Raw genomic sequence first — 25946 nt, 5'->3', positions numbered from 1 at the left:
TGTACACCCAACCCCTCATTAGATTTATAACTTCAATAAAAATTATATAATGGTTAGACAAAACGTGGATATATTGACAAGGGAAAATTTATCTTTAATCTAGTTTGCTACAATTGTCCTCATTTTTTGGTCAGTTCATTCATCTAGTAGAAGGGGAAGGGATGGTAAGTATTGTAATTTTAGCCATCTGCATCTATAACTTTATTAGAGTACATGAAAATGTGGTGCAACATCCAAGTAATAATATATCGATTGATATTTTGAAGTAGAGCAGAGTATAACTAGAAATAGCCAAAAACCAGCCGGATGCCTATAAAATGTTGACTTTAAATTTAGAGCCACCCTGATCTTACTAGTGGTAAAACAGGGAAGGAGTGGTCTTTTGTCTGGAAATAATACTGGTACCCAAAGTTTTATAAACAAGGTCTCTCATTCGATGGCTGAATACATAGGGATCCATAAAGAAGAAAAAAAGTTCTGAAATTTATAATGCATATAAAATACTAGAGTTGGGCTCGATATAATTATCTCGCTATTGGCTAGGTTTATTCAATGTTTTATTTACTTTCTTTTGGTTATCTGAATTTTGACTATTAACCCTATTCTTCCAATATCTTCTCCCTGACGATTTCTTTCTTTAAACTATTTTAGGATCTTCATACTTTTTATTTCAAATTATCGTTCTGAAAGGGTTAAAATGTTTAGTTAACTGTTAGATTTTAGTTCAATATCTGACCACATTATGCATGTATCGCTAGTATCAAATTATTTAAAACTAAGTTTTCTTTTATTTACTATATTACAAAATAAAATTTTCAGTTTTAAGGATAGAAATTAAATACTTCAATATAATTCAAATAACAACATGAAATACAAAAATGAATTTATTCTTTCTATAGTAAAATAATGGGTCTTATCGTTCTGGTCAATGAGAGTTTATTACGGATTATTGGAGCACTATTTAAACATTTATTGCTTGGAAAACTTGAGCTCAATAGACATTTATTTCCTATATATATCTGTCATGGATCTTGATGCAATAAAGCAGGCTGTTTTGTAAATGTTAAAAATTGGAAGATTTCATTCAAAAAAAGTTCCCGCAAATATAAGTATTAAATAAATTTGTTTTAAATTATAAATAAAAAGAAAAAACCTATTAAAGGTTATAAATATATTAGCTTTTTGATAAATAGAAATAAACAAAGAAAATTTATTGTATTTTTTGTAAAGGGTTAAAAATAATACTTATTGATTTTTTTCTTTAATTAAATAAAGTATTTATATTATTTATTTTTGACTAAAAAAATTCAATAAAAAAATTAATTTAATATTGTAAAAAGATTTTTTAGGGAAGGAAAGTCAATTAGTCAAAACTTTTTATTAAGACTTCCTTGATTACAAGTTGACAAAAAGTGGAGCATATGTAGTGGTTGAATTTTTAGAACACATGCCATTTTTTCATATAGATCTAATCTAGATTATACTAAAAGTGTCCCTGCATTTTATATTTGCAGCGGGAATTTTTTTCCAACATGGCACTATTTTATCATTATTTTGCTGGCCTTAATTTCGACCCCTCGAAGCCAATAAAAATTAATTGATTCAAAAATTGTTAATACTATTATCCGCGGAAACTGTCAAACATATTTCCTTGTGCTAGCCATCTTTAAATTATATACTTGTAATTGAAATTTTGAGCTGTTTTAAGAGAACACCAAAAAGTTCCTATTCCTTTTTGTTGAGCGTCTAATCATTCTTGATAATATCTACACACCATGGTTGACATTAATTTAAACTACAAAGTGTGGGGTTAGTGTAGCTAGATTAAAAACAGCAATTTTATTATTTATTTATATTGCAGCAAGTCAAAGAACAGCAATGCACTTGATAATATCTAAACGCAATGGTTGACATTAATTAAAACTATAAATTGTGGGATTAGTGTAACTAGACTAAACACAGCAATTTTTAGGGTGTGTTTCATCATAGCAAGTAAAAGAACAGCAAAGCAACTGGCAACTTTTACAATCAATAATATTTTAGTATAAAGGTTGACATTAATTTAAATATTAAAGTGTAGGGTTAATGAAGCAAGATTAAAACAGTTAGTTACTTTTAAGAGAAATGGTACAAAAAAGATTAAAACAGTAAAGAATTGAGAAAAATTGTGATGCAATGGTTGATAGACATAAAAATTTCAGTGGATAAAATTGACCTTTATCTAACTGATATATTTGCAACTAGCATCCGCGAACCTAGCATTTAGGGACTATGTCTTCAAAATGGTAAGACGGAGACAGAAAAATAGCATAAAACCATCCCAAGGCTTAACTCTAAGATAAAATAGCTTAAAAACAACGGATGACGTAAGTGAAGCTACAGACAAAAAACCTTACTACTTTATTCTATAGGATAGTTGTACTTATGATTGATGTAGAAACGGGAATTACAGTATTACAGCTTTATTCCTGTTATTTTTATAATATTCAAGCCATTTAAATGCAAATGTTTTTAATATGCCAAAAAAACATGGTTTAATTATATTTGTTTAATTTAATTCAATGTTTAAAAAAGGTAAATGAAATTAGGTAAAAGCATGCAATATAAACAATTAAATGCGCAATAGTCAGGGATTCAGGCAAGGACGTCCAAGCTTTAATTTTGTTGGGGGCAAAATAAGAAGTTTGAAAGGTTGGGAGGGCCGGGAGGTAATCTTATGTTTTATTTTGGGAGGAGAATCACACCCCTTTAGAATCAAGTGCCTGTTTAGCACTGAAGCAGTATGCCTTAACCCTACGTGGCCTTTACCTGCGGTGCTCTTACCATATAGGGCATTTAGTAATCAATTTAACCTAACCTAACCTAAATTTGCATAAAATATTGTTGGAAGGTATTTGAAATAATAAAATATCTAGAAATAGTTTAGGCTATTTGTTAGGACAATAAAACTTTAATGATTGACCTAATCTTTATTGAACTTTTACCCCATATTTTAGAGTAGCTCTGCTACTTAAAATAATTAACTGAGAGACTATAGTATAAGTTATGGAGTAGAATATGTATGTAATAAATAATAAGAATTTCGCCTTCTTTTGCCTCTAAGAATTTTGATAAAAATGCTTGGGCCTAAACCAGGCATTACGGGATGTCAAATCTAAGTAATGATAAAAATTTAAAAGATAAATATTCCAGTATGGTTTCGAAACCGATTGATATCCGGTGGATTAGAACTAGTTCTCAACCATACTAAAAAATTATATATGGCATCGTATTATGTCCAGTTTTCTACAAATATACAATCATCAATTTCAAATCAATCAAAGTTAAATATCAAATAGATAAGTATTTACGTTTAGTTCATTGCATTTTTGCTATTAAATTAGACTTTTTCATAAAGCAAATAGCTGTAAAAAGTTTTTTTATGAATAAATATTTTTTACCATTTACTTATCCTTTTAGTTCCTATAAAATATAATAAATCATTCTCTGTGACTACATAGCTTAGTAAAAGCACAAATAGAAAATTGGATGTTCATAATAAAGAGGCATATAGTTCCTGGTAAAATGCTTCTATCCTAACTCAGGCGTCCAGAGGCCTCTAGGGACTCTTGAAGAATGAAAGGAATTCGACACACTTCCCCCCCCCCCTTTCAATTGTATTTTTAAAGAGAAAAGGTTTTTGAGGGGTCATTTTTTTCAAAGGTCAATTTCTCTTGAGAGGTTGGTAACATACGTACCTCTGATTTATACCTCTGGGGACGGTTGATAACAACTTAGGGCCAGGGGCGTCCATGTTTTTTTTATTTGGGGGGGGGGGGGAATTTTGAAAATAAAATTTTTTTTTGGGGGGGGGTATTCTATATTCTAGGAGCGTATTTTTTTTATTTGGGGGGGGATAAAAATTGAAAACCCAAAATTTTGGGAGTGCCTACGGCACCCCAAAATACATTTAGGGGGGGTAATCACCCCTTGACCCCCCCCCCTTGGACGTCTATGCTTAGGGCCACAGTTTCTATTAGGTCCCACTGCTCAAACATCCCAACTATTGCAGACAAAAGACTCTTTGATTGCACGACACTTTTGCAGGTACTATGCATGAGTTTCACATGTTTTGGGCCAAGGCATGTCGTTAGCATTAGACCATAGTCATATTGTTATTATTAAATAAGAGTGGTAAGGCCTGATGTTTTTAATGTTTGATATAATAAGTCATCACGAATACATTGGATCTAAATCTACTAAATTTGTTTTTTTTTTCTAGATACCTTATTTTTTTTAACAGTTTTTATCTGTGTTTCTTTTAGTAAAAAAATATTACATAGCACTGAAGTCCTGAGGTTAAATGTCTTTTTGTTTATGGTTCAAGTACTAATGCTACTCTACAAGTTGTTTGTCTGTCTTTCTGTTATTAAAACTTCATTTAATTTAGAACTACAAAAGAGTAATAGTTTTAACGGATAATTGGCGTTATCCTCTTAAATTTTTTTTCCTTATTTTAAATTGGTATTATTCCACACCCCCCCCCCCTCTCCTTCGGGGTCCTTTTCAATTTTTAGGTTAGGTAAGGTTAGGTTACATGGCTAGGGGGCCGAGCGTATGTACACTCCCAATTACATTAAAATATTACAAATTTTAAATGATTTTGGGCACTGCCAGTTTGTACAACTCACTAGAAATTAAGTTTGCAAAGTTCATGCAAAGATTATTTTTAATCAGATGATTTTATTACGTTACGTTACAACCGTAGGTGCAGACAGAAACTCCATGAATACAGAGCTGAGGTGGATCTTTAAATCTTTTAGTGGTGCGCCAGATCGGGGCACCTTATATCAATCTTTAAATCAAAATGGCAAGGTCGAACCGGCGCACATAGTGGCGCGGTTCTGGCGCGGCAGTTACAAAATTTATAAAGTTGAACCGGCGCTGATCGGAACGCGTCAAAAATCTTGTAAAAATCAATGTTTTTTAAGCAGTGGCTGTAGCGCACCGTTGGCCCACCTCCGGACCACCTCTGGATCGCCCCGATCTGGCGCACCACTAGAATGTTTTAAAAATCCAGCTCAGAAAAGCTTTTAATTTAAAGTGATTATATGGAAGCAAAAAATAACAATTAACCTAATTTAATTTAATTAGAAAATAGGAAAACATAATTACTTTGCTCTACCCTCCCTGAATACTTTACACCCATTAAATACAGGGAGAGAGAGGACATTGGGCTGTTTATTTCACTGGTCCCCAAAGTTTATAATAACGTGACTTATATTGAATTCTAATTGGTTGGTTCATTAAGTTTGGTGTCCAACGTTTCAACCACAAATCATAATCTACACTAGAGGTATTTTGTGTATCTTCATTAGAGATGTGTACATCATTTTATCGGATATTGTCCTATCTCTTTAAATCCCTGCATTATATAACTAATTTTCTAAAATATGTAACAATCTAAATTTTAACACTGTAAGATTTTTCTGCTTCTTTACAAGTTTCATTACTAACAAGAGCAGCAAATCATTTTTAGGAGGACCTTACATAAAAGTTCATAATACCAAAATAATTTTAAAATAACCTGTATGATAAATAATTTTAAAAACTACAAGGATGACAACATCTTTGAATGCGAAGCTCTGAAACGGAAGGACATTATATACTAATGTGATAGAACATAATAAGCAGAATATGAATGTTAGAATAAAGTTGTATGTAAATACTTAAGTACAGGACACTGAATAAGGACATACTCACATATTTTAGTTCCTGCTTTCTCTAAATCGTACCTAACTGTTACAGGAATCACCATGCAAAGTTTAAAATAGATTAGACAATATGAGCAATTAGAGCAATCTGGTACATACCTAGCAATCATCAAGCAACGTTTGCAGTTTAATATAGATAAGTTTTGCTTTCAATAACTACATCAGAAGTAATTTAAAATATGATCTGAATTTATGAATTTCATATTTTGTTTCAATCAAATCTTATAAAAGCAACAAATTATTTATAAAAAAAAAGTATCTTTAAAAAATCGCACTACTTACAAAAATAACAACATCAATAGAATAGACAAGCTTCAAATACAAAGGTAAGACAAACGAATTTTTACATATGAAGAGTATCAACGCATTTTGTATTCAACCCTACCTAAAATCCTTTAAAATCTTTAAAAAATTGCGATACTCAAATACTTTTATGACTTGATTATAGAGATGCTTCGCTATAACATAATGTCTAATAAAATCAAAGTGACGCATTTTTATTTTGAAAGTCTCGCTGTGGATGTAGTCAACCATGTTTTTGTTATGTTTATTGACTTCCAGTATGGCTTTGAAACCGACTGATATCCGCTAAATTAGAACTGGTTCTAAGCCATACTGAAAAATCATGTATAGCATCGTATCATAGACAATTTTCCACGAATATTAAAATAAAAAGAAAAAAATTAAAAAGAGTTTTTTTGCCCGGTCCCTCGGCCCCTCGGGGCTATCAAAACTGATTTTAATCTTACAATTTTGCATTGTAATATCTGCGGAAAGCTGTCTATGATACGATGCGATGAACAACTATACTACTTGTTTTACTTACTTTTTAGGTAGCTGTAAAAGTAAAAATATATTTAAAATTCTGAAAATGTAAAATATGAAAAGGTAAATGTAAAATTTTCTCTGTGTATGTACATGTATATGTGTAATGAATTTATTTGTATACAAAGATTGTTATTCTAGGTTTCAGAATATGAATTATAATTTTCATAGAATTATAAAAACAGCTTCAAACCTATATTTAAGGGCTGTCATCCATGCAAATGAAAATTTTGGTGTAGTAGCTCCTTAACCTGGTAATAAACAAACAAGCTAGGAGGGAATTGAAGGGTTTATCAGTGCTTAACGAGTTACTTTGTGTGAATGCGACTGAACTGCTCAAATTTAAATTACAAATTTCTAAAAAGTACATTGATAAAGAATATATATAAACTGAAAGTTATGGCCCCACAGAATAGCATTAGAATGCACCATCATGTTTATTTGATATTGAAAAGCAAGGTGCTGTATGACTTGTTGTTTGAATCTTCAAAAATGCCGTTTTAATAAGATCAATTAATACTTTTTTCTGTAAAATAATTGCGAATCTACCCACTCTCCCTTTTTAGCATACTTAATATTGTTTTTCTTTACACATTATAGTTGTTGCAATTGCTGTGATTGTGTCAGACAGAAAGACTTGCAATGTAGGGGGAGAATGTCACTGAAAAAAATCAGCCGTCATAAAAATGAGGGATCTCTTTTTACGTGGTTTTCTTTCCCACTTCTCCTCTCATATCCCTCATTTTTATGACGTCACGTGATTAATTTTTGGGTGACTTTCTCCCCCATACCTTTTCCACAAAAAAAAAGCATTATTGATACAACATATAAAATAGAACTTTTATTAAATTTTTTTCATCACATTGAATTAAAAGAAGCAAAGAGTTTGTTTAAAGTGCTACTCTGAAAAGTATATTATGTATGATATCATTTATTTATCGTATACATATATGTATGTTCAGGAATAAATGGAAATTTGTACTCAAAAAGAGCAGAAAAAAACTCCCCCCCCCCCCCCTCTTCCAAATTATTTCAAAATACTCAGTGCTCATAAGATTAGAAACAAGTATTTGAAAATAAATGGGATTTGTTTGTTCTTTGCAGGGAACCTTCATATTTGTTGTTTTTAGTTGTGTTTTATCAAAAGACCTTTAAACAAGGATAACAACATCCATAAAAGCGAAGCACTGAAACGGTAGGACAAACGGACATTAACACTTGTATAGTGTCACTCAGAATTGAATAATCAGAATAAGAGTCGAAGCAAAATTGAAAGTAAATTTGTTGAAAATCTGCTTGATACAGAAAAATGTTTATGGACATACTTACATTTTTAGGACTTGATTATAGAGTTGCTTCTCCTATAATATTGTACTTTTTTGTCCTAGGAATCTGTATACCAAAAATCACATTAATTGGATTATTAGATCTCATGAAAATTTGTTGTTAAAAAAGTAAAAAAACCATCATGTTTAAAATGGACGTACGGACATTTTAGTAATAATTATATAGTTGCTACGCTTTCTAAATCGTACCTAAATAATACAGGAATCACCTTGCAAAGTTTGAAATCGATAGGACAATTCTAACATGCCTAAATTAACGAAAAAAGATATCTGTTACGGACGGACGTACGGACGGACCGACCCTAATTATAGAAAAGCTTCGCTTTTAAAAAATGGGCTCCCATAGGGTATTGGTGAAACATCCAGTATTATAATTAAAGGAATTGGAGATTTCAGTAAGTAACAAAAATATCGGAATTATCCAGTATTAATAGGATATGCATTTCAGGGAAGTTATATACACATACTTTATAAAAGTCTTGTATAGGTTTGGAATAATCTATTGAATTTATTTTTCAAGTTTCTCTTAATTCCTGATACATTATACATTAAAAGTGTATATATAGCCCTTTCTTAATTTCAAATAAATGTGTTTAATTTGTAGGCCGCCCGTTTTGAATTAGAATGGACATCTCAAAGTACCCTCTTCAACATTAATACCCTAACCCCCCTTACTTTCAAATTGAAAATAATATTTTTGTTTGTTTATTATTTTAGGTCAGGTTATGTTAATTTTAAATCTGGGTAGCCCTGCAGGGTTAAAAAATAAGGAAGGAGGGGGGAATGGGAGTAGTAATCAGTGCTCAACTGGCCTTTAATAATGAATAAAATTACTTCTGCAACTTTCAGTCGAGCAGCTACTCCATAATTAAGGCATGTCCGTATGCAGTGGAGTGCACAGCAATTTAACCAGTGAAACCATTAAGGAATTTAAAAGTGGAATAGAGGCCTTCCCAATTTCAAATTTAAGGGGTTGTTAACATCACCCTACCGCACAGCAACTGTCAGTATGTCATTCCGTCACGGTTTCGTTATATATTTTATTATTTCCATTACAGTTCATTTAAATAATTCTACTATATTTTCTTATTTTTACCAACTTAATTTTGTTTTTTAATGTTCTAATTACATTCAAGTTTATAGTTGGGGTCCAATACTCTGCTACTTATGAGCATAATTGTCCTTGTTTAATTCTACTCTATGACAAGTTACTCTGTGTATCCGCTCTCCTAAGCTCATTACCCTCTAATTGCTGTAAAATAAAATGAATTCTAGAATTAATGTTTCTGGTGCATTTTACCCATACCATATTTCTTCATGGGGGGGGGGGGGGGCATATGCAGGAGTTTTATTTGATGGTGGGTTTTCCAAGGCAGGTAGGTTTATTTTATCGGAAATCTGAATTAAAACTGTAGCACCCTTGAAATTTTGTATTAGTAACTATATTGATAACAATTGCATCAATCTAAAAAAAGGCAAAAAATAAGAAAAATACATTTTGACTCAATCACGTTTATTTTCCCTTTATAACGTGGATGCCAAATGATTTTTCATGGAAAATTTGCTAAATATTTTAGCCTCTAATTAAAGATATAACTCTTCCTTGTTTTGTGAAAATTATGTATAATGCACAAAATAAATATGAATGCAACTTGTTATATGAAAATAAGATTATAAAATTTATTATTTTCTACAAAATATACATAACAATATCAAAAGTACAGCAATATCATTACTTTAAAGTTATCCAAAATAAGACAAATATTATTTATTTAGATTATGTTTGATTGGCAGAAAAGTTAAAAAGCAAAAACATTAAACAAAAAAAACAATTTATTGGAGGTTTTTTTGGCGTAGCTTATCTCAAAAATCATGTATTGTATTGTATTACAGACAATTTTCTACGAATAATAAAAAATCATAATATTAATTCCAGTTTTGCTAGCTCAGGGCCAACCAAACTGGAATCCATCTTATTTTTTAGTTTTAATATCCGCGGAAATCTGTCTATAACACGAGGCAGCAATAAATAACTATTCTTTATTTGCTAATTCATCAGGTATTGTTTCATAGCACTTCTTTGCAATCTTCATATTGTTTGCTGCTCCTAGCACAATTTTCATAAAGTCAGCCTTCTGTATCTCCCCTGCTGCTAGCCTCAGTTTTCCTAATTCAAGCATCATCTAAATAATAAGGAAAACTACATGAATAAGTTATTTTGTATGTAATCACAGTAAACCAATTAATTTTCTTCAATAAGTTGACTTGAATTTATATATGATCTGCCCTTAAAGTTTCAAACTGACGTCCTAACTTACTTTGTTATGATATGTAAAAGTTGTTTTTTTTAAATACAGTGTTATATGTATGGAGGCTATCTATTACACTAGTACCCCCAAAGTTTTAGAATATCGTTTTCTTAATAATTAGCTCATCAGCTTTGGTGATTTTTGATTGGTTGGTTCATTTAGTTGAGTGTCAATATATTTCAACCACTAGTTATAATCTATAAAGAGGTGATTTTTTTATCACCATTAGGGAGTTACACCAATTTATCAGCCATTGCCTTATCCCTTTAGAACCCTAATTATAACTTTAATAAAACTATTAATACACCTAAATTTACAATTTTATAGTCAAATATTTATTAAAACATTATTATAAAACTTTGGGGACTAGTGTAATAAACAGCCTAATTTCCCTCCTTCCTACTCTGATAGAAGAGTCTCTTTTTCAAAAACAAGGTCAATTACTTGGAGAGTTGGTAGGCCCAATTAATAAAAGAAAAAAAACAGAAAACTAAAACTACACAAATCAATAAATTATTATTTGGATGTTGCACCAGATTTTTATGTACTCTCATAAAGTGATACTCACAGCTGGTTAAAATAACGATACCCCCATTTCCTCCCCTTCTACTGAATGAACTAACTGACGAAAATGAGGTCCATACTAGCAAGCTAAATTGACGACAAAATTAGCCCTGTCAATATATCCATGTGTATCATATATCCATTATCAAAAGTTACAAACAACAAAAAAAACAAGAACAAAAACAAGCTTAGTGATGTTTAATGACGTATTACAGCTTTTAAAGAGATAATAGTCATCTAATACATCGTATTGTACAGCTTTCCGCAGATATTAAAATGATAAATTAAGATCTTTTCTAACAAAACTGTTAATAATTTACCATTTGCATTTTATATTTATTGAAAAATGTCTGTAAAACGACGATATACATAATTTTTCAGTATGGCTGAGAACCGGTTCTAATCCAACGGATATTAATCGGGTTTGAAGCCATTCTGGAAAGATATTAGAAAAGTTTAAAACCTATATTAGCACATATGCACAGTAAAACCTTTATATTGGACATTTTTATTTAGCAGGGTTAAAGTATTTTAAATCTGAAATTAAGTTTTACCTGGGAAGGGAAGGGTATTTGATGAGAAATTATTTTGCCTTAACTTTCTCAATGAGAGAGGAGATGTTGAGCTGTTGTGTCCCCAAAGTCTTATATTCACGTTTTCTAATTAGTTTGCTCAAAAACCTTGGGAACTTCTATAAACTTTGATTGGTTGGTTCCTTTAGTTGCCACTTAATGTATCCACTGAAGTGGTAATTTATATAGGATATTAGATAGGAGATTTATATGAATTTATCGGCCATTGTCTTACCCTCTAAGATTCCTAAAACTTTCTACTAGTCATAAATGATATTTTTTCATGCTTCATGTAATGTAACTGAAGCTTTAATGGTTCTATTGGTGCCAACTCAACCTTACTATCCAAACTTAACATGGTCGTCTAAATGGATGCTTTGTTAAATAGATGAAAAATAAGCTAAGTGGGCACTCCAGGTTAAGATTTTTGGGTACTATTTAGTTATCCCTTGTTCGTGACTTTTAATAAAAACAGGACCTGATTCAGTGTTTTCAAGTTTTCTGCCAGGCTTAGAGTTAATCCAGGTTCCAGTATTTTCCTAACAAAGTTGAAAATATTTTCATTACATCCACAGATTTCACACAATGGACCAAACTATGCAAAAAAAAAATCCAGGAAGGGAGGGGGACAATAAGCTGTTTATTACACCAGTCCCTAAAGTTTTATAATAACGTTTTCTCATTCTTTGGATTAACAACTTTGGGGACTTTCATTTAAATTTGATTGGTTGGTTCATTAAGTTGAGTGTCCAAACGTTTCAACTACTAATTGTAATCTACAACAGAGGTGATTTTGTGTAACATCATTGTAGATACACATCAATTTATCGGCAATTGTCTTATCACTTTTAGTAACCTGGAAAAGTCCATGTTTATAAAGATAGATATAAAATTATAAAATGGTAAAAGAAATCTTAGATCATGGAAAGAAATGAATTAGCGGATTTCGTCGTATTTTCACAGTAGCTTTTCTCCTATTTTTAGCCCCTGCGGGGCAATCATTAATAATAACCTAACCTACAATAATGTATCAAAATACGACGAAAGCCGCTATATCGTTTTCTTTCCATGATCCGAAATCTTTTCTCTCAATATCAAAAAACGTAGAAGAAAACTAAAAAGCAAAACTAGGAAAATGTCTTAGATTACAAAATTTGCTGTATGGAATTCAATAAGAATAACACCTATCTAGGAAAATTGTTTTCTCGTATTAATTCGAATCCGGTGGATAGGAACCGGTTCTCATCCATACAAAAAAAACTATGTGTAGTATTATATCCAGCTTTCTACGAATATAAAAATTTACAATTATAAGATTAAAACCAGTTTTTTTAGCCCCGAGGTGCCAAGCTAAAAAAACTGGTTTTAATCTTATAATTGTACATTCTATATCCGCGGAAAGCTGTTTATAATACGATGCGAGAAATAACTATTCTTTTTAGAAAATTTAAATAATTTTTGTCCAATTAAACTGGTTTGTATAGCATTGTGTGATATGTTTAACACAATTTAATTAAGGAAATGAGGTGTGCAAAGAATTCACAATTTCAACAAAACAATTTTATGCACACACTAGAGGAGATATAGGATACCAAGATAAATAAATACAAATCCTATCCTACCCTTATAATAAAGTAACAGGATGTCTGTATCTTTGTTTATTTGTCTGTGTGTTTGTCTGTATGTTTTTACCGAAAGATCTCGCTTACCACTGAACCGATATGGTTCTCCTTTACAGGGTAGCTTCTTGGTAGGTCCTGTGAAGCTTTCTAACTTTATTTTTAGGGGGAGATTATTATCCTTCCAGGAGAAATCGCCCATATTAAAAAATTACCCCCCCCCCCAAAAAAAAAAAAAAAAAAAAATTGGAATTTTTACTTTATCTTTTTAAAACTATAAAATTGGTCAATTTTCCTGACCCGAATCCATTAGTCCTAGAGGCTAATGGATTAAGAGATTATTGAACTATTTAGATATGATTTTAGAATTGTACCATTTTAATACAAGAATCAGCATACAAAGTTAAATTGATTGGACGATTCTAATAGTAACAATTAGAACTATATTTTACAGACGAAAGAACCAACCCTAATGTGCATTTGTAATAAGGTTTGAATGACGGACAGACACGAATTACTGAGTATATGCACATCTAAAATTATTATTTTATCGTTGAAAAACAAAATAGAAAAAATATATAGAATTAGATTATGCGCATAAACGTAGATTATATATTTGAAAATTAGTTAAATTAAGAAAACAAGACAGAGAGATAAAATATATAGATAGATAAGAAGCAGGGATCTAAAGGGATAATACAATGGCCGTTAAATTGATGTACATCTCCAATGATCATATACAATATTACCCCTTCTGTAGATTACAGTTAGTGGTTAAATCGTTTTGACACTCAACTAAATGAACCAACCAAACAAAATTCAATAAAAGTCCCCAAGGTTGTTAAGCCAACGAATAAGAAAACTTAATTGTAAGAATTTGGGACTAGTGTAATAAACAGCCCAATGTCTCCTCCCTCCCTGTATATAAGGACAGGATGGAGAGACAGTTTTAATAGATAAATAGAAAGAAAGATAGATAGTTTAATGATATAAATAGTCTTAGATATAAAAATATTGTAACAAACGGCTTGTTAGATAGACGTAAACAATTGTCCTATTATAGAGTAGCTTCACAACGAATATCAAAATTTAAGGAAAGATAAATGTTTTTCAAGTATGGCTTCGAGACTAATAAAAATCGGCTGAATTAGAGTCATACTGTAAAATCACATATCGTATCGTATTGAAGACAATTTTCAAAGAATAATAAAAGGGGATATACAAAATACAAATAGATTAAAACCAACATAGGACCTCTGTGAAGCTTACCTTAAATTGAGGACCCGATCGGTTCAGAAATTTTTGAGATCTTAAGCTTCAGACAAAAACTCTTACTACTTTATAAAATAGGACCAGCGGATATGTCCCTAGAATCTAGAAGTTCTGTGTGGCAGAAATCGGCTAAAAAATAGCCTAAAACTATACCAAAACATAAATCTGTAAATAAATAACCTAAAACCATCACTGGAACTATGTGAAGCTTTCCCTAAATACATAACCAAATTGGTTCTGTAGTTATTGAGATCTTAAGGCAAAAAAACTATTAATACTTTATATGTATAACTAGCGGCTACGCCCCTAGAGGCCTCTAGGGGCATTTGAGGAGGAGAGAGTCGAATTTAATAATTCAATTTCTTATTTTAGATTTTAAAAGAAAAAGTAAAAAAAATTACGTTTGACGTTTGTTTTTCGTTGAACTCTCTTTCTAAAATTGAAAAATTTAAAAAAAAAATTAATTTCTCTAGGGAGGGTGGTGGTACCCTCCCCCAAAATAGTTATAAACCTTCCCGGGCCATATGAGAATCTACCCTGTTAAGGAGAACCCGATCGGTTCAGCGGTTAGCGAGATCCTTCGCTACAAACAAACAGACAAACAGACAGACAAACAAACAGACAGACAGACAAACAAACAGACAGACAGACAGACATCGTTCTACTTTGTATTATAGATAGGATAACTATTATGAACCCTTTCTGCCTGTAGGTAATCAGTTAAATTATTCTTAGAAATATGCGCAGTATTTAGGTTAAATTAGCGACTACAAATATCAAGGGATAAATGGGGAGTTAAAATAGTCAAAAAAAAATGGTGGTTAGTTATCTGCCTTAATCTTTAAAACCCCTCATTTTACCTAGCTTAAAATTTTAAAGATACAATATAATACCCTCCTCAAACCATTGAAACCCCTCAATTTATCCCTTTTAAAATAAAGAAAAAGCTTGGACGTCCATATAGGGCCTTTCCTCTGTCTGTTAGACGCTATTCCAGCCATTAATCTTACTAGCTCCTAAACCCCTAAGATCACGGCATCTTTATTAGGGGGGGGGGGGTGAACAAAACTTATCAAGTCTTAAATCAAAAATAAATTTGCAATAAACAGCCAAACAAAAAACCTTAATAACCTATCTCTTTATCCCTCTAACTTTCAGACTAAACACATTTAAATAATTTTGATAATATCCGTACTATGATAGGAATTAGTCTTTTTAAATATCATTCTTCCATAATTTAATTTAATCTTAATTAATAGATAATAAACTTTTAACGTACGGTTAAAAAGTTTTATAAAATACTAGCAGCTTCATCCTATAGAGGCCTCTAGGGGCACTTCAGGTGGGTGGAGTTGAAACCCTAAACACATTTTTTATTTTAGTTTTTGAAAAAAAAATATTTTTTGGGGGTGGGGGGGGGGGTTGGAGGTAATTATTTTTAAGTTAAATTTTTCTTTGGAGGATGGTAGTACCCTTCCTCTAAATAGTTATAAGCCTTCCTTTGACCTATGAGAAGCTACACTGTTAAGGAGAACCCGATCGGTTCAGCGGTTAGCAAGATCCTTCGGTACAAACAAACAGACAGGATGACATCATTCTACTTTGTATTATAGATAGAATATCCTATTTAAAAAAGTAAGATTATTTTATTTTTATCATTTGATATCGTGCCAACTATTCTATTCATAAAAGAAAGCTTCACATTGGTCCTGGGATTAATTTATTTTCAAAATCAAGTCTTGGTTGGTTTTATTATTTTTCCCTCCTACTTTGAATTCAAAGCCCCTAAATGCTATGGGCGTAACCTCTTTTGATTGGTTATTTATCTACCTCAATCTTCGAGTAAATGCCTTTAAATGCTAGAAAAGTAGCCGCTAGTAATACAAATGTAATCTTATTGTGACTTATTGTTACGATAATCATAATGTAAAGTTTAAGATCGATAGGAGCTATTTACAGTCAAACATACGGATCTATATCAAATGTAGAAAAACTTCACTTTTTATAATAGTGTACCTTAATTTCATAATGTCAGACATATAGCCAAGACCTTTTTCTAAATCTTCACGCGTACAACATGGTAAACTAACCCATTTCTCCTAAATCAGCAATACAGGTGTTCTACAAGCCTTAGGTTTGGTATGTTTTTGGTTGGTCGGTAAATATGTCATGCCAATAATACAATGGACATATAATATGTATATATATAATTTATAATACAAAGTAGGATTATGGCTGCATGACTATCTTACCACTTTACCGATGTGGTTTTGCTTTTCAGGGAATGTCCCATATATGTTATAGGTCGTAGGTTTAAGGCTATATTATGTGATGAATGGATAAACCTCATCAAGAGAAAAAAAATCCCCCCCCCCCCCCACCCAAAAAAAAAGATTCTTAAGTACAAACATAGGTATGTATGTTGAATATATTAGACAAAAGTAAAATGTTGGGTTTTTTTTCATAACCTTCTATTAGGGCGAAATTTTTATAGGCTAGGGGCGCTGCCATTAGTAATATAATATAGAAAAAAATTATTGTACACCTTAAGATGAAGTAATATGAAATTGTTTGGATGTAATATTCTTTCCAAGTTTTCTAAAAGATTTTCTATTTCTTCTTTACTCTCCATCTCTTTGGCCTGATAATTAAACAATTTTGTTCATAGAATTATAAAAAGATAAAAGATTTTCTGTAAGTTGCTCAGAAATGATCTGATAAAAGTTTAACTAGATTAGAGCTTCAATGATTTAAGGACTAAGTCGAGAAAATAGCTGAACAAGAAAAGTAATTTTTAGTAGCACAGCTACGCTATATTTCACTTTGGCTGTCCGTCCTTCAGTTATGAGGAATGTTTCATGATATCTAATAAATTTATTCTTCAATAACTTGTCCATGTTTTATGTAGTTCGCTACTTCATGGATATTGAATATTGTCATCCTTGTTTATTGGTAAATATAATGATAAAATGAATGCCTTTGAAAATAATGTTTTACTCAGAACAAACATTGTGGAGCCATCCACCTTCTCCTGTTAAAAATAATAATAATAAATTGTATTCATAATCATTTAAGTCATCTTGACTAAAACAAAGCATATGAAATGTTATTTTAGATTATGACACTAAAACTAAGCATTTATTAATAGATTGTTTTAAGCGTTGTTTTTGTCATATCATTGCCATAAGGATATAATATAATTCATTATAAGATTAGCGATAAATTATATAGGTTTATGATATTATTTTTAAATGGTTTGCCTGGGATTACCTTGAAGCTGTGATACGCCACTTATTGTTAGTATATATCTGGACCAAACTGTGCTTTATGCTGTCAAACGTCCTTCAGTCAATCAACCCTTTTATTGCACGACCTATGTCTTGAAGTCCTAACTGTGCCTGGTATGATTTTGCAATTGTTTTGGGCTAAGGCATTCCACTATTTTAACTACTTCTGTCCCTACCTGACAAAGCGTCAGTAGGAATCATTTTCAACGTCTTTAGTTATGACGCGGTGTCGGGCCGAGATTCGAAACAATCACCTTCCCGATGCCACAGTCATAATTTTAGGATATTTTTGACACCTGACAATTAACACAGTTCCAAAAATCTTGCACTGAACTACTTTGTAACATTGTACCAGACTTGCAAAATCTGCATCTCATACCACTAAAACAATGCTAGGCTAATAGCAAGAATATTTTTTTTGTAATATATTAGAATGGAAATGTCTAACAACCACTCAAACATTTAAGTTTTTGAAAATTTTATAATTGCTTTTTTTGAAGGGTTTTGATATATCTAGGGGACATTTCTTTACGTTACAAACTATAAAATATTGAAAAAAATTAATCTTAAACCTAAAATTTTTACCTTAAAAATGTACCAAGTTCATTTGGGTCTTGGCATAGTGTGCACTCACATCTGAAGTACCATTTCTTTTCTATGTGTTCTTTTCTTATTACATTACCCATACCTAATAAACGTACAACGTTGAATTTTAACACAAGAAACTTGATGTTCATAAGAGATGCAACTGTAAAAAGATAAAAAAATGTAAATAATCAACTTTAGGATTTTTATCAGGGATTGAGAAATCAATGGATTTATTATTACTTGGATCTTACACCAGATTTTCATGTACTCTAAAAAGTGAAACTTGTAACAGGCTAAAATAACGATACCCCTTTATAAGCCCCTTTACCCCATTCCCAACCGTCCTACTGGATGATCAAACTGACCAATAAATGATGCCCTTGCTAGCAACCTAAATTGATGACAATTTTTTTCCCCTGTCATAATATCCACGTATTTGTATATCCATTGCTAAATCTGACCTGGTTCAACATAAGAAATTGTTACTTCCTCCCCATCTGGAATATCAACTTGGGCTCTCACTAAAATCTTCTCTCCTATAATAAAAAAGATTGAAGTTTGTTGCAGGGAGGGAGGGGACAATGGATTGTAAATTACACTGAGACCCAGGATGTTGTGAACATGTTATCTTATTCGTTGACTCAATAACTTTTGTTTTTTATTTGTTAATTCCAAAATAGTAGTGTCCAACAATTTTGACTACAGGACGGTAATTTTGTCGGGGATGTATATCAATGTATCACTGATTTGGCTGCCTTTCTTATACAAGAGATTTCACAAATAACTTGGATTTATTAGATTCTCTTTTTTAGTAATAATAACGTTAACCTAGTAATGTTTAGTTGTTTCATACTACGCACCTAGATGCCTTTAGGGGCGCTTGAAGAAATAGGAGGGGTTGGGGGGGGGGGGGGGTTGCAGAAACATAAAATTTTAGTCTTAACCAAAAAAACAGAAAAAGTAAAAGATTAAAGAATCTTTTTATATAATTATATATTATCTTGTCTCCAAAAATTTGAATGTTACCTGGACAAGGAAAAAATCTTGCATTGCTAATACAAGAGTGAGACAAGAATGAAAATGTTGGAAACAACCATTTTCCATTTCTAAAATCAATAAAATTATGATCACTTTCACTGCCAGCGGATCAAATGTGATAACATTCCCTCCAAAATAGAATTTTTTTGTGTCTTGATTATTTTTGTTGATTTATAACCATATTAAATCCACCTCATTAAAAAAGCATGTATTATACTTTTATTTCAAATTTTAATTATGAAATGAAAGTAAGAGTGGTCCATAGATTAGATCATATGTTTTCCTGAACATGGATTGTCAAATATTAACTAGTTCAGAATAGTTATTTATAGCATCGTATTAGAGACAGCTTTCCGCGAATAATAAAATTAAAGATCATTAGATGAAAACAAGTTGTGTCAGCCCCGTGGGGCCAAAGGAACGGGCTAACAAAACGGGTCCTAATCTAATAATCTTTTTTTAATATTCGTGAAAAATCATCTGTAATATGATGATATACATGATTTTTCAGTATGGCTGGGAACTGGTTCTAATACAACAAATATCAATCGGTTACCAAGCCATGCTAGAAAAAAATATTCTAAATATTTGACCTGTGTGGCATAGAAACTGCATTAGTAGCAATAATACCAGCTCCCCTTACACCAGAGTAAGGAAGTTCTTCTAACTTTTCTATCAGTTCTAGACCTGAACAGATTATCATAATGGATGTAGAATTTATATGGATATTATGACAAGGGCAAAAATTGTCGTCAATTAATGTACCTAACATAGACATCACTTATTGGTCCGTTCGTTCATCTAGTAAAAAGGGATGGGATGGTGTAATGGGAGGGATGGGGGGATCTTTATTTTAGCCCGCTACAAGTTTCACTTTTTAGAGCACATGATAATCTGATGTAAGATTCAAGTAATAATATATTCATTTACTAGCGGCTACGCCCCTAGAGGCCTCTAGTGGCACTTTAAATGTTTTTGTTTGTTAAATTTAATTTTTTATGTACGATACCATCTAATTTGACGTTGAAGTCTCCCCTAAGGGGGGGATTTTTTTGTTTTTGGGGGGGGTTAGGGGTGTCCCACCCCTCAAGAAAATATCTTAAAACCACCACAGGACCAGTAGGTATATTCCCTGAAGGGTAGAGCCCATTCGGTTCAGTGGTTACCGAGATCTTAAGCTTCAGACGGACAGACAGACGGACAGACGGACAGACGGACAGACAGACGGACAGACGGACAGACGGACAGACAGACATCGTTCTACTTTGTATTATAGATATCATGAAAATAAGTATCAATGAGCAAGATCAAGGTTATGTACACCAAAATAGCAACAAGCCTCATAGATAAAAATAAAATGACAAGAAGCTTATTTTCAAATACTTACTAGGAAATTTTATAAAATAGGTTACATATATTAGGAAAACTTTTTTATATGTTTTTAAACAAGAATTTTGGGTATAGTCCCTTTCGTGGCAACGCACCCTAAGGGGCGATTCTTCGTATTTTTCACAGTAGCTTTTCTCCTATTTCTAGCCCCTGCTAGGGGCTCTAACCCTGCGGGGCCAAATGCCTATCCCTGTGGGGCAATCACCTAACCCAAGATAACCTAACCTAACCTAAAAATAACCTATAAAAAGTCATTTTAAAAAATGAGGAATCGCCCCTTAATGGGCGTTGCCGCGAAAGGGACTATTCCCAGAATTTGCCGTATAGGTGAGTGGGGGAGTTGTATTCCAAAAGCCTTTTTATTATATAATTAAAGGGTGTTGGCCTCAGAGACGGGGTGTAAGTTTGTAACCCATCTATGCCAGGACAAGATGGGGTATAACCTAACAACACCCCCTTAAATAAAATGCAACTTGAAATTTTCAATGTTAATACAACTTAAAATTCTTAAAATGATAACCTTGTTGTAATTTTTCATCATTTGCAACAATACCTGCATGGTCCATAAGAAGATCTAAACTTTTCCTAAAATAAAACAAATATACTCTAGAATTTTACTAGTGTCCAATATTTTTATCTTTGAGGAGTTTCTTTATTAGTTCAAGCTTAATTTTTCAGACTTTTTTTTCTAAAATATCAAGTTTTATAATTTATTTATTAAGTTTTTTTAACATATCAATATGTTACCTTGTATCAGAACTTTTTGCAGAAATGCACACTCTCAAAGGAAGAATAGCTGAATATTCAGGTATAAATTCTAAAGAAACATTTTTTTTAAGTTTTAGTCTTATTCCTGCATTAAAAAAGTAAACTAAGGGAGACATTTTTTGCGTGGATTTTGCAAAAAAGGTATGTGTTCCAAAACAACAAAACAAGAAAACTATAAAATTTATCATAACATTTGCTTTATTGTGGATTTTTTAAAGTACCGCCGAAAACCACCATTTTTTAATAGTTTGAGACAAACTTTTTTTTCAAAAATAAATTTCCCTATATTTTCACCTTACAAAAAATGGTGAGATATACCAGTTTTCTGCAGCAGCGGCAGTTTTGCCGCCATTTCTTTACAGTTCCATATTGTACAACATTAGAGCAACTGTCATGCAAAATTTTAGCGTTCTACTCCTATTTAAAGTCTTAGAAAGCACAGGGGCTGCTATTCAGCCAATTAATTCCATTTGAAATTTCCGAAAATTAAATATTTTGTTAGAGTAAAGTTGGAGTAAAACTTGTTTTTTGTTTAACTGCAAAGGAAGTGTGTAAGAAGGGGGAGAAAAAAGGGAAGGGGGTTGAGGGGAAATTTTTACTTAGAAAAGTTTGTCAGAATCACATTCCCTTTTCCCTGAGAACACATACTTTTACGAAAAATCCGCGCAGAAAAATGATCCCCTTTGTTTAATTGATAAGTCTAAAAATGGATCAAACTGTAGTATCTAGTTTACCTTTCGTAAAGTCAGGTAATAGAGATAAAGAAGACAAATATGAACACTCTAGCTGATGCCACCTTCCTTCTTCACACTTTATTATGAAATTAAGCTTAATTTTAATAACAAATAAAAGATATCAGTCAATGCTTTCTGTATTTAAAAAAGATTTCCTTACAAAGTTTCAAATAACAAAAATCAATCAAGGTTCTTTTGATTAATCTGTTTAATTGATCTGTTTACACATGCCTATAGTAGAAAACGTCTGTCTGTCAGTCAATAAATCTATCTGAAAGACAACCGCTGAACTGATTTTCTTGTATTCATTCGAATACGGTTCTCATCCATACGAAAAAACTATGTCTAGCATCGTATTATATCTAGCTTTCTATGAATATAAAAATAAACTGGTTTTTATCTTATAATTGTACATTCTATATCCGCGGAAAGCCGTTTATAATACGATGCGAGAAATAACTATTATTATGTTCTAGCTAAATAAAGGTACTAAGAAAGAGAGGTAATCAGGCTCCACCAATAAAAATATCCCGGGAGAACTCGGCAGACCTGCTATTGGGTAGAAACTGTACACATTTTGGTATGAAAGGCCTTATTTTTTAAATTTCTTCCCAATAAAAAAGTCGGCTATAAACGGTCGAATTTCTTTATTAAAACCCATAGATCAATTCGTTTCAATAGTTTTCAAATTTAGTGAGAGATTGATGCTATTGACACTACTCCTTAATTTTTAATAGATTTTTAAAAAAATAGGGAAACAACTAAATAATAAAAAACGAGTCTACTCCATTTCCATTTTTTTATAAGTGCAATTTTAATTTTGAAATTAATTGTCACAATTCAAAGTTTTTAGAGGATTCGCTAAAGAGGTGGATGAAAGTAACCATAATATGAAAGATTGAAAAAATATGGCATATGATACTTGATTTTTTTTTCTTTTGTAGGTTTATATATTGTATGAACTGATATCTTCTAATATGAAAAAAAACTACAAGCCGATATAAACACTTCCTGAAAATTGAGCATTAATTATTATTTTATATGTTGACGAGATCTTAAAAGACATACCATGCTCAACCCTATTTAATTTTCTTTAAATATCTTCTTTTAATTAAAGAATCTGGTTAGCGTACACTTATTCAAATATTACATATCAGTTCTTAATTAACAAATATTCGATTCCTTTTTTTTAAAGATAATGTTGGAATCTAAAATAATTTTCTCATATGCAGTGTAAAAAATAAATGTACAATATTATTTGTAATGGTTATAAATACTTTAATTACTAAAGAAATCTATTAAACTAGTTTTGGTTGTGAATAAACGTGCGGCGATTAAAACTTTTTTAAAGAATAAATGATTTTTAAAACTGTTTAAGTTTCTACCTTACCTGTTTTTTATTCTTTTTTAACAAAAAGATTTTAGCTGATTCTAATAAGGTTTCAACTGTTACAATTTCTTAATAAAGAAACCATCTAATAGTTCCTTTTTCATTATGACCAAGTTCTTTACTATACATTAGTCTTCTTCTCTCATATTTCTATTTCTAGCTATTTTCTTTGTGGAAGGTCTAATAATAAATGCCCATCCCCCCCATATGGAGAACCAAGAAACCATTTGAAACTAGTTTTTGAAAATGTTCTAACCTGTTGATTACAAACTGGCCATTTGCAGGAAGAACAAGTATATCCAGAGGACCATCCTTAAGATTAATTTAATAATTTTGATGAAAATAATTATTAATAAGTAATATATGTTTTATATTTTTTTATTAATTTACTTATGTTGTTGATTATTTTTTTTTATTATATTAATTTCTAAATATTTGTAATTCATAAATATAAGACTAGTGCCTGCTAAACAGTTGAGACAGGTAGCTGACGTTTTTGCTCCAGGTCCTTGGACTAAAGGCTTATCTATCAGGATGACATCACCTGCCTAGAAACAATTTCTGAAATTAAGATTAACTAGATTTTCTGTGAAAATTGTAATTGATAGTTGTTCATAATGAATTTTGTATTTTTTCGCAAATAATGAAAACAATTTTGCAATATTAGTAATTTCAAATAATTTTTTTACCTTGATATTTCTTGAAGCCAAAACAATCCTTCCTTTCTTATCATCATAGCTTATTCTATAAGAATTGACAATAAAAAGATTTAATCTCCAAAAGGGGTAAGATTTAAGATATTAATTTGGTAAAAGAAGGTAGAGGAAAATTCTTCATAAGGGCTAGGTCTCGAACTGTAGTGCTCTGGAGAGGTGAGTAGATTCGTAGTTTAATATTGTCTTCTCATTGTCATTGCTTGAGCATGAATTAGATTATTTTTTGTTAATTTTTAACCAAAATTGTAGAGTTTTTATTGAAAAAAAGTTTTTCTTTATATATAAAATCCTTGTAAACACTAACCTGAATGGTAGACATTGTTTACCCTGTCTATGTGATTTCATATGAACCTCACAACTATATATTGTACTGCAATCTGATTGAGAATTGAAACAGATTTAATAAAAATAACATGTTTTATACAAGAAGCTGCTAAGGATCCTAAGGGATAAGACAATGATGGTTAGGAAAATTACCCTTTTAGTAGATTAAGATTATTGGTTGACAAGTTTGGACACTGCAAGCAAACCAACCAATCAGTATTTAATAAGATTAAATAAATAGATTTGTGTTTCATAAAAGTTTATTTCTAGTAAAATTTACCCTCCCTCCTTATATTTAATTTTGCAAACTATAAATTCTATTAGGAATGGAAAAAACTATTTTTTTTTTTTAAATGATAAGCAATACTTCAACATCACTGCTGTAGATTTTAAGCTTTTATAATATCTCTTTCCTTCCCTATACATTTGGTTGAGTTGACATCTTTGCATATAAAACATTCACTCATTCTAAATCTGAAACATGACATATTTACAAATAAGCTTCTCTTAAATTCTTAAAATGAAAAGAATACAACAAAAGGTCATTAAAAAATATTATGTAATATTATTTGAGAATGGAAGCTCTAAACACGTATAGGCAAATGTAACATAAAATATGAAACATTAAATTATTCAAAATTAAGTAGCAACTCTTATAAAGGTGTTACATACAGGGTTATATTAAAAGAATAAATCCTCTAACCCTATAAGGGCTAATTAATTCATCAAAAGAACTACCCCTCTCCCCATTTATTTTGGATTTTAAAAATCAAATGGAGGAAGGTAGTTGTTAGATGCTAAACAAGGTACTTTGTAAATGTGCCAATTTTTTTGTAAAGCTTGAAAACATTGGGAATAAGGAACTATTATCTTAACCTGAAAAGTTAATACATTTAGTGTGTAGAAATATGATAATAGCTTCTAAACTTTTCTGAAACAAATAATCTAGATCAGTATCAAATTTATTGGCCCTTATTTTAAGCACTGTGGGCTAGAATTAAATCAAGACAAAAATAAGTGCCGAGCCCTGGGACCTATGTATGGTGAAAATAGACATAAAACCATGATGATTCCAGGTAAAACCAAAATATTTCAGCGGGGGCTTTTTGAGAAAATTAGATTTGAAAATTTCAAGTTCAATTTTCACCCGCTAGGAGTTGCCGCATAATCATGACAAGAAAAGCAAATATTGTTTATTTTAAATTTTGTACAACTTTGCTTTGATGAAGTCCTTCTTAAAATCTCTCTATGTATGATTTATTTTAGGCTGAATTTTCGTGACCTTTGCAAAGCAAGTGATAAAAATGGCCATTTATTAACTCCCTCCAGGAGTGGTTTTTTGAAGAACTTTATAAAAGCAAAGTTGTTCAAAATTTAAAATAAATAATATATGCTTTTATTGTCATGATTATGCGGCAACTCCTAGGGGGTTAAAATTGAACTTGAAATTTT

At 31.3% G+C, this 25946-nt stretch overlaps 2 protein-coding genes across 2 annotated transcripts in view; one reads left to right on the top strand and one right to left on the bottom strand.

The window, feature by feature from the left end:
- The window catches only part of ndl (serine protease nudel), a 215943-nt gene that overhangs the window by 111883 nt on the left and 78114 nt on the right, over positions 1-25946 (top strand). The gene's annotated exons all lie outside the window — the stretch shown is intronic.
- Positions 9591-24562, bottom strand: LOC145328553 (SET domain-containing protein SmydA-8-like). Its single transcript, XM_080172288.1, has 17 exons — positions 24475-24562; positions 24144-24198; positions 23918-24002; positions 23711-23766; positions 22065-22140; positions 21310-21379; positions 21083-21147; positions 19767-19860; positions 19162-19241; positions 18597-18671; positions 18133-18235; positions 17844-17928; positions 17238-17291; positions 16806-16901; positions 16277-16359; positions 11848-11908; positions 9591-10107 (listed from the first exon to the last, which is right to left on the bottom strand). The coding sequence occupies exons 1-17, from the start codon at positions 24513-24515 to the stop codon at positions 9958-9960; spliced, it is 1329 nt and encodes a 442-aa protein (XP_080028414.1). The 5' UTR covers positions 24516-24562; the 3' UTR covers positions 9591-9957.

The sequence above is a fragment of the Acartia tonsa genome, chromosome 9, assembly GCF_053477335.1.
Source record: "Acartia tonsa isolate MP-2025a chromosome 9, ASM5347733v1, whole genome shotgun sequence".
Taxonomy (NCBI): Eukaryota; Metazoa; Arthropoda; class Copepoda; order Calanoida; family Acartiidae; genus Acartia; species Acartia tonsa.
The sequence above is the reverse complement of the archived record's forward strand: the minus strand, read 5'-3'. Positions and strand labels throughout refer to the sequence as shown.

Excerpts from the sequence above, each read along its gene's own strand:
- LOC145328553 (XM_080172288.1), bottom strand. The coding sequence starts at position 24,515 with ATGAAATCACATAGACAGGGTAAACAATGTCTACCATTCAG. Across the intron at positions 11,909-16,276 it reads TCTGACATTATGAAATTAAG|GAAAATACTGGAACCTGGAT; the intron begins GTACACTATTAT and ends CAACTTTGTTAG. Across the intron at positions 10,108-11,847 it reads ACTTGAAAACACTGAATCAG|ATGATGCTTGAATTAGGAAA; the intron begins GTCCTGTTTTTA and ends CTTATTATTTAG.